At 38.5% G+C, this 11,801-nt stretch overlaps 3 protein-coding genes across 4 annotated transcripts; all 3 read left to right on the forward strand.

Moving 5' to 3' along the window:
- The first annotated feature begins 372 nt into the window (after positions 1-372).
- Positions 373-7,276, forward strand: LOC125244896 (piggyBac transposable element-derived protein 3-like). Of its 2 annotated transcripts, XM_048155280.1 has the most exons (4): positions 373-429; positions 3,676-4,740; positions 4,893-5,617; positions 7,149-7,276. In XM_048155280.1, exons 1-3 carry the CDS (start codon positions 375-377, stop codon positions 5,603-5,605), a joined length of 1,833 nt encoding a protein of 610 aa, XP_048011237.1. In that variant the 5' UTR covers positions 373-374; the 3' UTR covers positions 5,606-5,617; positions 7,149-7,276. The 2 variants fall into 2 exon arrangements, with proteins under 2 accessions (XP_048011237.1, XP_048011236.1); XM_048155279.1 differs by lacking the exon at positions 7,149-7,276 and having other exon boundaries at positions 4,893-6,590.
- Positions 7,154-7,857, forward strand: LOC125244939 (gastrula zinc finger protein XlCGF7.1-like). The gene has a single exon (XM_048155340.1). The coding sequence runs from the start codon at positions 7,154-7,156 to the stop codon at positions 7,736-7,738; it is 585 nt and encodes a 194-aa protein (XP_048011297.1). The 3' UTR covers positions 7,739-7,857.
- Positions 7,858-10,155: 2,298 nt separating this feature from the next.
- On the forward strand, positions 10,156-10,812 carry LOC125244465 (zinc finger protein 32-like). Its single transcript, XM_048154545.1, has 2 exons — positions 10,156-10,299; positions 10,492-10,812. The coding sequence occupies exons 1-2, from the start codon at positions 10,156-10,158 to the stop codon at positions 10,810-10,812; spliced, it is 465 nt and encodes a 154-aa protein (XP_048010502.1).
- The last annotated feature ends 989 nt before the right edge of the window (positions 10,813-11,801 follow it).

Consider the following 11,801-nt stretch of genomic DNA (forward strand, 5'->3'; position numbering starts at 1 on the left):
CTGCCCTTAACAGAGCACTGACTACTGAACTAAGGAGCTGATTAAAACACACCCAGAGATTTAGTTTGAATTTAATTTTCTTTCTGTAAATTATTCTCATCTCAAACAGGACAAACACACAGAAAACCTCCTGGGGAAGCGACTGAGAGCCAAGCGACAGTATTATAAAGATGTCGTTTATTAAAGTGGAGAGTGAAGACATGAAGATTGAAGAAACGTACAGTGTGAAACATGAAGATACTGAGGAACAAACAAAGATGGGGTTTATTAAAGAGGAGAGTGAAGACTTTAGGATTGAAGAAACATTCACAGTGAAACAAGAAGAAACTGAGGAACAAACAAAGATGGAGTTTATTAAAGAGGAGAGTGGAGACATGAAGATTGAAGAAACATTTACAGTGAAAAATGAAGATACTGAAGAACAAACAGGTTAGTTTAATTCTCAAAGCTGAACTCAGTAATTTGATCCTTTAATAAATATTTTGTATTTGAAGGGGAAATTAACTAAATGTTCCCTAAATATTTAGTAAATATACTAAATATATACCTCTAAATGATGCACAAGTTATTATTTGCAAAAGGTATAACTACTAGATGACTGTATAGCCTTACATAAAACAGCTGCTGCATTACTAGGTTATTCATATATGTAACGGTCCTACTCGACCCGCTCCGAGTGAGATTTGAACTGAAGTCTGGCATGGGAGGCTGGCGCTAACAAGGACGCTAAAGACCGCAGGCTCTAGCATTAGCTAATACGCCTCTTCAGGCCAGGGGAGTCAAGTTTACATGCACAGCTCTTACTGGCCTACATCCATTATATATATTCAGACATTATTATAGACTATTTTTCGTAAAACTTGACATTTTAATGTTGATTTGAAGAGTCAGTTTTTGCATTATTATTGCAGTCAAATCTGTAAACAGAAAGCATTTTTGTTACTCACACGAACTCCAAATAATAGCATTAGGGCTGGGTGATATATCGCATGCGATTTTCACGCACATTTCGTCAGTAAAGTCGGTTCCCTGATTACCGCTAAATCGCCATCACCTGCTTTCAAATGGAGCGGCATTTAATAGACAGAGCCGTAGTTCACTGACAAGCCACGCAAAATCGCGTTCAGTATCGAAGATGAATCGCCTTCGATAATGAACGTGATATTGCGTAACTAGTCAGTGAACTACGTCTCTGTCTATTAAATGCCGCTCCATTTGAAAGCAGGTGATGGCGATTTAGCGGTAATCAGGGAACCAGCTTTACTGACGAAATGCGCGTGACAATTGCATGCGATATATCGCCCAGCCCTAAATAGCATGATCAGCCACACAAAAGAAAGAAATCAGAATAAATATTGTCTTAGTGCAAACAGGGCGATTTTCAAGTATATTATTGAGTGTTTACATACCACGAACAGAGTCGTGAGTCTGTGGTTGAGTCATGAATCTTCCTCATATTTGAAAAACTGCATCATAGTCAGCGATTGACAAATTCAGATTCAAGTAGCATATTGGCATGGTAAAAAGGGTTTACGTTGCCAAAGCATTGACAGCACTTTGAACCAATGGTGTTGAGTATTATCAGGTTTACTGGCAACAATGGGCAGTATAGCCCAGCGCTCTGATTCAATGGACAAAAGCGCTCTGATCCAGAAGTGCCAAACCACATTCAACAACATATAAAAACAAATAATATTTACAGTAATTTTATGAACAAATGTGCGTTAGTCTATATATTTATATAGTTACATCACAACATATGTGATTTGATGATCGCACTAAGCCATATCACATTCTCACAACCATGCATTGTCAAAATTCCTAAAATTACCAGGCAACTGGCGAGTAACACCCTTTCAACGCTGATTTTTACTTGCATTTGGTGCTTTGAACCCTGGCTAACATGCTAAAGGCCCGGGTATACTTCACTTTCCACAACCGGATGTGTCTTGTGCGCAGTCGTGTCCGAGCATCTTTCAAAGTATACTCGACCGCGGATGGCCGAGTTCGACACGTGCGCAGTACAGTTTTTTTCTATACTCTACCAGACATCAGAGGGCAGCACTGAGCCATGTCATCATTCGCTGGGCAGGATCGGAGAAGAAAAATAGTGCATCCACCATTGCAACATAGTTCAGAAGATACACCAAGAGAACAAGAATCAAAAACGATGGAGAAGGATATGCTTCTAAGTACTCATCTTGAAAGAAGAAGAAATTAAGAAGAAAAGACGATGGTTGTGTGTGGCTGCTGAACCAGAAGAGACTTGTGGATGGGGAATTTAGCACTCTTCTGTCCTGTGCGATCTCATATGGAAGCAGATGCATATCGTTAGCCTCATAGCATAATTGCCTAAGTATCATTTGAAAATGAATGACTTAGGCAATTATGCTATGAGGCTAACGATATGTAAAATGATTCAATCGTCAACAATAAACAGCATATAAATCAAAATGCCTAATGTTATTGAGTGAAATGTCGACCGAGGAAGTGGTTAGGCCTGTGAAGCTTTAGGGGTGTTGATGGACTCGATCTACTCCATCTGTTTTGATTATTGTTTTGAATCCAATCCAGATGTAGATGTGATTTTCTCAGCTTTTTGCTCAAAATGTTGCTTTATGAAATGTATCTATACAAGTGTCAATAAAAAAATGAGTGCATGAGGCTAGAATAAAACAGTTTTGTTTAACCTTTTAACATGCATTGTAAATGCGTGGTTGACCTTTTTCGTGATCAAATTGCTCTAATTAAAACTTGCCAAACCCAATTTTTGGCCCTCATTGAATAAAGTGTGTAATTGCCCTTATACCCACTGGGTGGGAATGCTGCAAAATATATTGTTGCTGAGAAGCTGAACGAAAACCGGAAGTATATTGACATGACGCATCTCTTCAAAAACTGCAAGTGACGCTAATATTTGAGGTAAGCTTTTTTTTTTTTATCGGATTTTATGTTCTAAATCTCCTAACAGCTATATTTAGTTAAATGGCAGAAACGCGGTGATAAAATGTACCTGTGTTTTGCATCAGAAAAAGTGCTTGACCGCTCGGTCGAATTGCCCAGGGTTGCGTTTCCCGAAAACATTGTTGGTGAACCATGGTCGTAAGTCCCATTGAACTTTATTGGTAACGACGGAACTTGCGACATAGGATTCGCTTTTGGAAATGCACCCCAGTTAGTGGTAATCTGAACTGCTCAGCAACAAAATATAACATGGTAGTCCTAACATTACTCATTTCTGAGCCTTTTTGGAATAACACTACATTGAATAGCAATAGCTACAGCTGTCTAGATGGGTAGCTATCTACAGACATTACATTTTCTGTTCAATAATCTGACAAATATAACATGTTTATGAGTATGTAATTGTAATTATGGATGGACATATTTGTCCTTTTTTTTTTTTTTAGCACAGTAAACTCTTATTACTCAAACTTCAACATTTTCTGTCTTATCTAATTTCATAGTTGTATGTTATCGAATGTGTCTTACTCGGTATGCCATTTTTCTTATCAATTTATATGAAATTTCAATGTGCCTATATGTTGGGACAACAGTTTGTCAACATGACAATTATTCATTTTCATGGATAGTAGATGTGCATGAGGCACTGATTAATCAAGATACAGTTTATCATTCTTGTGTAAAGTAATGTTAAGGTCCTATTTCTTTCAGACCTAATGGACTGTCTGACATTTTATGGACATCCCACAACTACATCTACAGCCTACAGCACTATTGCACTTTTACCTGCTGATCCATGTGATTCTGAGGTTGAAGATCTAAGTGATCCAGACAATGAAAATGATGAAGATTTGCCGCCCCCTCCAAAGAAACGGAGAAAGAGGAACAGACTTGTTGAGGCCTCTTTAGACCTCTATCAAACTCCCTCCCCTTCTACAAAGACCAGAAAGACCACATGGGTCAAGAAGGACATTCCACCTTTCACTGTGCCCGAGCCGGTCTTCATGATTCCAGAGTCAGTCCAAACACCGTTTATGTATTGGAAGAGGCTCTTCACTGACCAGATGATTGAGCACATAACTGAGCATACCAACCAGTACTCAGTTCAACAGACCGGGACATCCATCAACACCACAGTTTCTGAAATGGAAGATTTTTTGTCAGTTTTACTGTACATGGGAGTTTTTAAATTTCCCTCTATAGATGATTACTGGGCCTGTGAGTCACGATTCCCACAAGTGGCTGATACCATGTCAGTGAAGCGTTTCAATGTGCTACGAAGAAATGTCCACTTCAATGACAACTTCCAGATGGAGGGCTGCACTGACCGCTTCCATAAGATCCGCCCTCTTTTTGACATGTTCAGAGAACAATGCCTTCTCATTCCCCACACCAACAGGCAGAGTGTTGATGAAGTGATGGTGGCCTACAAGGGCACCAGAGCTGGCAAACTCAGGCAGTATATTCAAAACAAGCCAGATAAGTGGGGGTTTAAGATCTTCTGTCGGGGCAGCTCCTCTGGCATCATCCATGACTTTATATTGTACCAAGGGGCTACAACATTCTTCAACATTCAAGAGGAAGAGCATGCACATCTGGGCTTGGAAGACCTCCACCTAGGTGCCAAGGTTGTCTCAATTCTCTGCAGCTCTATCACACACAAAGAGGAAACTGTGGTGTTCTACAACAACTTCTTTACCAGCTTCAATTTGGTGAAGACACTGCACACCAATCTGGGTCTGAGAAGTGTGGGTACCGTCAGAACAAATCACTCAGGTAATGTACTTTCAGTGTTATGTTAATTATAATTAATTGTTAAATATACAAACACAACTACAACATGCATGCATGCCCATACATTTTCTCATGCATATAGAAACTGTATTAGGATTTATACACAAACAAATTTTTATTTCCACATTTTTCAGGTGGTGCAACATTGATCAGCGACAAGGAGATGGTGAAGCGAGGCCAAGGTTTTGTCGATTTCTGTTCATCAGAGGGAGTCATTGCAGTGAAGTGGTTCGACAACAAGTGTGTCACCTTGCTGAGCAATGCTTGTGGGGTGGAGCCGCTTTCTTCAGTGAAAAGATTAAAAAAAGAGGCACAACAGAAGGTTGATGTCCCCTGCCCATCCATTGTTCAGGCATACAATCAAGCCATGGGGGGCATCGATCTCTCCGATATGCTTGTGCACCTCTATAAAACGCCAATGAAGGCACGGCGATGGTACCTGCCTTTGTTTGGGTACATCATTGATGTGAGCATTGTGAATGCATGGCTTGTCTACAAGCAAGACTGCAACCTTCTTGAACAGAAACCGATGCCCTTGAAGAAGTTCCGCCTGTCGGTGGCAGCTACGTTGAAGGGAGCCAACAAGGTACCAGCCAGGGTTGGCCAGGCACCAAGTGCAAAGCACAAACCAGAAGTTCGTCGTCCTAACCCCCGAGTTCTCCATCCCAGCCTGGAAGTCCGCTACGATGGCATTGGACACTGGCCAACATTTGGCACTCAGCGAGGGAGATGCAATTTGTGCAAAGGTGGAGTGTCACGTTGGCGATGTTCCAAATGTGGAGATGGGAAGCTGTTCCTTTGTTTGAACAACAAAAAACAATGCTTTGTTGCATATCACCAGAGGTGATTGTGACCAGAGGTGATGTTTAATATTCTATTCTAATATTTATTTTATTTCATTTTTTACATTGGATGCATTTAAAAAAATTTAAAAATGCATCCAATGCAATTTTTTTTAAAGATTACTCTGGATGTAGAATATAGTTGTACCTTTGTTTAAAAAATGCCATATCTCATAGATCAATAATTTGTTCTATTACATTGACTATTTTTTGCCATTTGTTTTATACAGATTGTCACTAAATCTTATTTGTTTATTATTTGTTTGTAATATAATTTAAATGTATTTGTTTTTGTAATTGTTTTTTCTTGTATTTATTTAAAAAATGTGATTTCTATTATTACATTAAATGTTGCACTTTTTCAATGCATTAATTGTATGTGTCTAAAAGACGTAGGCTAGTAAGAGCTGTGCATGTAAACCTCACTCCTCTGATCTCAAGAGATGCTCTAGTGACTGACGCTAGAGGTTGCAGCCTTTAGCCTCCTTGTTAGAGTGTCCGACTCCCATGTGGATGGGCCCGGGTTCGCGTCCCACTTGGAGCGGGCAGGTGTGAATTGGAGGGGCTATGTTGGTGCCGTGACCCGGATGGGAGTGAGGTTTAGAGGGGTGAGTGTAACAGACATAGGTTAGTAAGAGCTGTGTGTGTGTAAACCTCACTCCCCTGATCTCAAGAGATGTTCTAGTGACTGATGCTAGAGGTTGCAGCTTTTAGGGTCCTTGTTAGAGCGTCCAACTCCCATGCGGATGGGTCCGGGTTCGGGTCCCACTTGGAGCTGGCAGGTGTGAACCAGGCTACATGTGTTATAATAAGAACATGTTTTTTTTAAATTAAGTCATGGATACATGAAGTTCCATGGATGGAACTTCATCTTAAGTTGCACTCATGAAAAACTCTATTAATGCCTACTGCTTGTTAGTTAATACAAAAGAAAATTACCCCAGTTGCGCAAGTCAGCCAGCTGGTATCCACTTAGTAAATGGGTCATCTTAAAAAAAAAAAATAAAAAAAAAGTTACTAAATGTGGTTTCAGGAACACCATTTTAGTAATAAAATATTTTTTTGGAAATGTATTCTTAGTGTGACTGTTAAAGGGTTAAGCTATCAAATGGTTTCAGAAGCCTTGGAAAATAGTGCACGAAAACTTTATGGTGCTTTACAATGGTTTTTTTTAATGTTTTTAGTGAGGCTTAACAATAACATGCAATAATATGCACAATATCGGACATCACTGAGAAGCTGCAGCCGTGGTGGGAAGGATTTTTGGGGGATGAATCTCCCCAGTGCTGTCACTGCCTTCCGCCATGTGTTCTAGTACAAAAAAAATAAGCTTCAGTGTCAGACTGATGCTACCTGGACAAGATTTACTGCAAATTTTCAAAATCATGATAATCGAACATAGTTTTAACGTCAGGACATCTTATCATGGTTTATCATGAAATCGGTAACCGTCCATCCATAGTTGTGATGTTGTAGGCGTCTAAATGTTTTGATAACTGTTGCTTTGTGGCATTAACTAGAAATTAAATACAACTTTTTTCGCCTTAGACCTGATGCTGTTGAAAGAGGACAGTCAAGATCTGAATGAAATGGAAGAGAAAGATCAGTACAAGACACATCATGATTTCATAACTGAAGAAAAATCTTTTAGATGCTCACAGACTGAAAAAACTACCTCACGAAAAAGGTATCAAAAGTCAGGGACTGTAGGTAATTTCACATGCCATCTGTGTGGACTAAGTTTCAAAAAGCATGGAAACCTTGAAGTCCACATGAGAGTTCACACCAGAAGGAAGCTTTACCCCTGCCAAGAGTGTGGAATAAATTTCAATCGAAAAGAACGCCTTAAAGTCCACATGAGAATTCACACTGGAGAGAAGCCTTTCACATGCCAAGAGTGTGGAATGAGTTTTGCTCAAAAAGGACACATGAATGGTCACATGAGAATTCACACTGGAGAGAGGCCTTTTACCTGCCAACAGTGTGGAAAAAGTTTCACTCAAAAATCACACCTGAACAGTCACATAAGAATTCACACTGGAGAGAAGCCTTTCAAATGCCAACAATGTGGAATAAGTTTTACTCAAAAAGGACACTTGGACAGACACTTGATTATTCACACTGGAGAGAAGCCTTAAAGTGCCCCTATTATGGATTTTTGAAAATTACCATGCAGTGTGTAATGTGGCTGTATGTGAATGTAAACAGACCACAAAGCTGTAAAGCGCATTATAAATAAAGTTATTGTCTGTTAAAAGAAAGCGTCGACTCTATACCGCTTAAACAAGTCCTTCGAAACCCATTTCTGCGAATTTTACACATCACAAGTTAACACGTTTACATAATGCCTGCCTACGTTCTGTGTGGACATCCTGTGAAAACTTGAACCCCCTCAAATGCTGTAGCTCATTTGTGTGGATAACATGTCGACAAGATGCTGTGCTCAGGAAATTTGGTTTATTTTACCTGCCTTTTTAAACTAACTTGGTCCTCAAAATCACAACCTGCAAGTGATTAACTATTGATGTATTTTATACTGAGTGTACAAATTGCATAGTTTTGTATTTTAGCTATAATTGTGTATGTCTTCGGTTAACTCACGTTATCACTGTCTTACTGAAATACTTCTGCTAATCAGTTGTTGGCTACTATAACCTAAAACTGTCCATTAATATTAATGTTACATTAGTCATTCACTTTAGTGCTGGGCTAATGTATGCACTGTTATTGATACAGTTAATGATAAAGTTACCACATGTGCACTGCAATAAATTAGAATTGTACACATCGGTTTGATGATAGACATACACCTGTTAATGCTGATAGTGAGGAATTACGTCTCATAATGTACCTCAAACTGAGTAGGGCATCACTGAGAAACTCATACTCAAGTCGTTCTTGTGATAGAGGCTTGGGTTGAATAACTTTTTTTTTTATTTATCATGTTTCATCACTGGACACGAGCTTAGATTGATAATGTAAAATTGAGACCATTGTTACTGTCTTTACAGTGTGTACAATCGCTGAGCTTTAGCTCAATTTGTTCTTAGGGGTAAAACAAGGTTCAAAATACGTGAACTACTATTTGTTTATTTTACAAAAGCGCTATGTTTTGTTGGTATTGTGAATGTACACAAATAATCTTTTAGAGAAGAAGTATTCTTAGAACCTTTACAGTTTCCAATGATGTATTGCTCTTACCTGTATGACCAAAAATTACATTTGAAGTTCTTTCTCCTTTCCGTTATCATGACAAGCACACTCAAATAGAGGTTTGTGAAATGCTGCCACTGGTAGACTGTCCGTTGGTATTATGATTCGAAGCACAAGTAGTATCAGTAATGTCAAAATGTGATTGTGCAGTCAAATGTCCTGGTGTATGCTGTTTAATGAGTGTTCTCACAGATACACTTGTTGTACTTCCTGGAGTTTTGATATGTTTTATAGACTAAGTATTGTTTCTAAATGTGGTGACCTAAATTCCCATGACCCTGGTTGTCACTGCAGAAACTGGGAACGATTTAAAGGATTTGTTCACTTTTAAATAAACTTTTCCTGATAATTCACTCACCCTCATGTCATCCAAGATGTTCATGTCTTTCTTTCGTTCAGTCGAAAAGAAATTAAGGTTTTTGATAAAAACATTCCAGGATTATTCTCCTAGTGGACTTCAATGGCCTCCAGATGGTTGAAGGTCAAAATTACAGTTTCAGTGCAGCTTCAAAGGGCTTTAAACAATAACAGACGAGGAATAAGAGTCTTATCTAGCGAAACGATTGGTCATTTTTGAAAAAAAAAAAATACAACTGTATGCTTTATGTCCTACGCCTTCCCTATTCTACTTACGGAACGAACGCAGCACCAGCTTCGTTTTTTCCGTAAGTAGAATAGGGAAGGTGTAGGACATACAGCGTAAGCGTTTTGAAGAATGCGGAAACCAGAAGTACGTTCAAGGCGATACTTTGTGTTTATAAAGCATATACAGTCGTTTTTTTTTTTTTTTTTTTTTCGAAAATGACCGATCGTTTCACTAGATACGACCCTTATTCCTCGTCTGGTATCGTTTAAAGCCCTTAGAAGCTGCACTGAAACTGTAATTTTGACCTTCAACCATCTGGAGGCCATTGAAGTCCACTGTATGGAGAATAATTCTGGAATGTTTTCATCAAAAACCTTAATTTCTTTTTGACTGATGAAAGAAAGACATGAACATCTTGGATGACATGGGGGTGAGTAAATTATCAGGAAAAGTTTATTTTACAGTGGACTAATCCTTTAAGCTACAGGGACACTTTTGGTGGGACTAAATTAGCTCCTGTTTCAGAGTAGGGTTTAACCCAACACAATAGGAACTATTGACGCAAACGTACATTTGTTTGGCCGAACGTATGCAAAACACTGCCACCTGTCATTTTTCAAAAGACATATAAACCATTGATTGTGTATAGGATCTAGCATACTTGTTATAATTTGATATTTTATGTGTTTAAATGTTTTGATGTATTTTGCTTTGTGACATTAAACTGGGATAAACTATTTTTTCACCTTAGACCTGATGGCGTTGAAAGAGGAGCGTCAAGATCTGAATGAAGTGAAAGAGAAAGATCAGAACAAGGCGCATCATAATTTCACGACTGAAGAAAAATCTTCACAGACTGAAAATACTACCTCACGAAAAAGGCATGAAAAGTCAGGGACTGTGGGTAATTTCACCTGCCATCTGTGTGGACTACGTTTCAAAAAAAATGAAAACCTTGAAGTCCACATGAGAGTTCACACTGGAAGAAAGTTTTACCCCTGCCAAGAGTGTGCAGCAATTTTCAATGATTCAGGAAGCTTTAAAGTCCACATGAGAATTCACACTGGAGAGAAGCCTTTCACCTGCTCTCAGTGTGGAAAGAATTTCAGGCAAAAAGGAAACCTACAAAAGCATATGAGAGTTCACTCTGTAGAGAAGCCTTACATGTGCCAACAGTGTGGATTGGGTTTTAGGCATAAAGGAAACTTTAAAAGCCACATGAGAACTCACACTGGAAAGCCGCCTTACATCTGCCAGCAGTGTGGAACATCTTTCACTCAGAAAGGAAACCTTACAAGACACATGAACATTCACACAAGAAAGAAAGCTTGCATATGCCCTCACTGTGGAAACAGTTTCAATCAAGATGGAAACCTTAAAGTCCACATGAGAATTCATTCTGGGGAAAAATAGAATAAAGAATAGTAAACATTTGTACATTTCTAAAGTTGTTTAAATGTAAAACTGATTTAGAAACTGTACACACGCCCTTGATGTACATTAGTGTTTATGCAAATCCAACACTTTACGTACTGATATGCTCATAAGATCACATATAAATGATCTGTAAATTATATGAAACATGTTTATGCATGATGAAGAGATTATACTTTAGTTTTGGGGATGCAGAAAGCTTTGTAGAATGATTTATTCACGTGTTTACACATCAAGTATAACAGGTGTTGAACACTGTAGTGTGTACTGCATTGTAAGTGCTGAATTGTGAGGGTATAGACAGCTGTCTTCTCTGACACACATGGAGTCTTTAACTGCTGTGCACCTGATGTGAGCTTCAGTGTAGGGTAAAACCAGTTCATATTATCACTAGATCCCACACGGAACACATGAGTGAAGGGATTTAATGAAACCCACTGGAATCACCTTGACTGTAAGGCATTTATAGATGTTTATTCACTTCAAAACTAATAAATTACTCTTCTTTAAAACACTGCTTTATACATGTTTGTTTTTGAACACAGACCAGCTTACAAGTTCATGTTACATCAAATTACATAGTGATGATTTACTAATGGTTTGTTCATCATTTGATCATTATTAATAATTGTTTAAGATAATGATGCTAAAACAGGTTTGACATAAAAAAGTGTTTATTAATATAACAACCATCTTCCCTTTATTTACCATGGTACGTCTCTTACTGACCACAAAAAAAAAAAAAAAGGTTTACCAAACTTTATAATGGCAGTAAGCAAGACCAACAAGTATGACAATGAAGAAAGTGTCTTCATCCACATCCATCCGTCATAAACGTATGCCACATGGCTCCAGGGGCTTAATAAAGGGCTTCTGAAGCGAACCAATACATTTGTGTAAAAAATATCCATATTTAACAAGTTATAAAGTAAAGTACCTAGCTTCCACCAGACCACCTTCCGTATTCA

The sequence above is a fragment of the Megalobrama amblycephala genome, linkage group LG14, assembly GCF_018812025.1.
Source record: "Megalobrama amblycephala isolate DHTTF-2021 linkage group LG14, ASM1881202v1, whole genome shotgun sequence".
Classification (NCBI taxonomy): domain Eukaryota; kingdom Metazoa; phylum Chordata; class Actinopteri; order Cypriniformes; family Xenocyprididae; genus Megalobrama; species Megalobrama amblycephala.

Excerpts from the sequence above, each read along its gene's own strand:
- LOC125244896 (XM_048155280.1), top strand. The coding sequence starts at position 375 with ATGAAGATTGAAGAAACATTTACAGTGAAAAATGAAGATACTGAAGAA. Across the intron at positions 430-3,675 it reads AGATACTGAAGAACAAACAG|ACCTAATGGACTGTCTGACA; the intron begins GTTAGTTTAATT and ends TATTTCTTTCAG. Across the intron at positions 4,741-4,892 it reads CGTCAGAACAAATCACTCAG|GTGGTGCAACATTGATCAGC; the intron begins GTAATGTACTTT and ends CACATTTTTCAG.
- LOC125244939 (XM_048155340.1), top strand. The coding sequence starts at position 7,154 with ATGCTGTTGAAAGAGGACAGTCAAGATCTGAATGAAATGGAAGAGAAA.
- LOC125244465 (XM_048154545.1), top strand. The coding sequence starts at position 10,156 with ATGGCGTTGAAAGAGGAGCGTCAAGATCTGAATGAAGTGAAAGAGAAA. Across the intron at positions 10,300-10,491 it reads GGCATGAAAAGTCAGGGACT|TGTGGAAAGAATTTCAGGCA; the intron begins GTGGGTAATTTC and ends ACCTGCTCTCAG.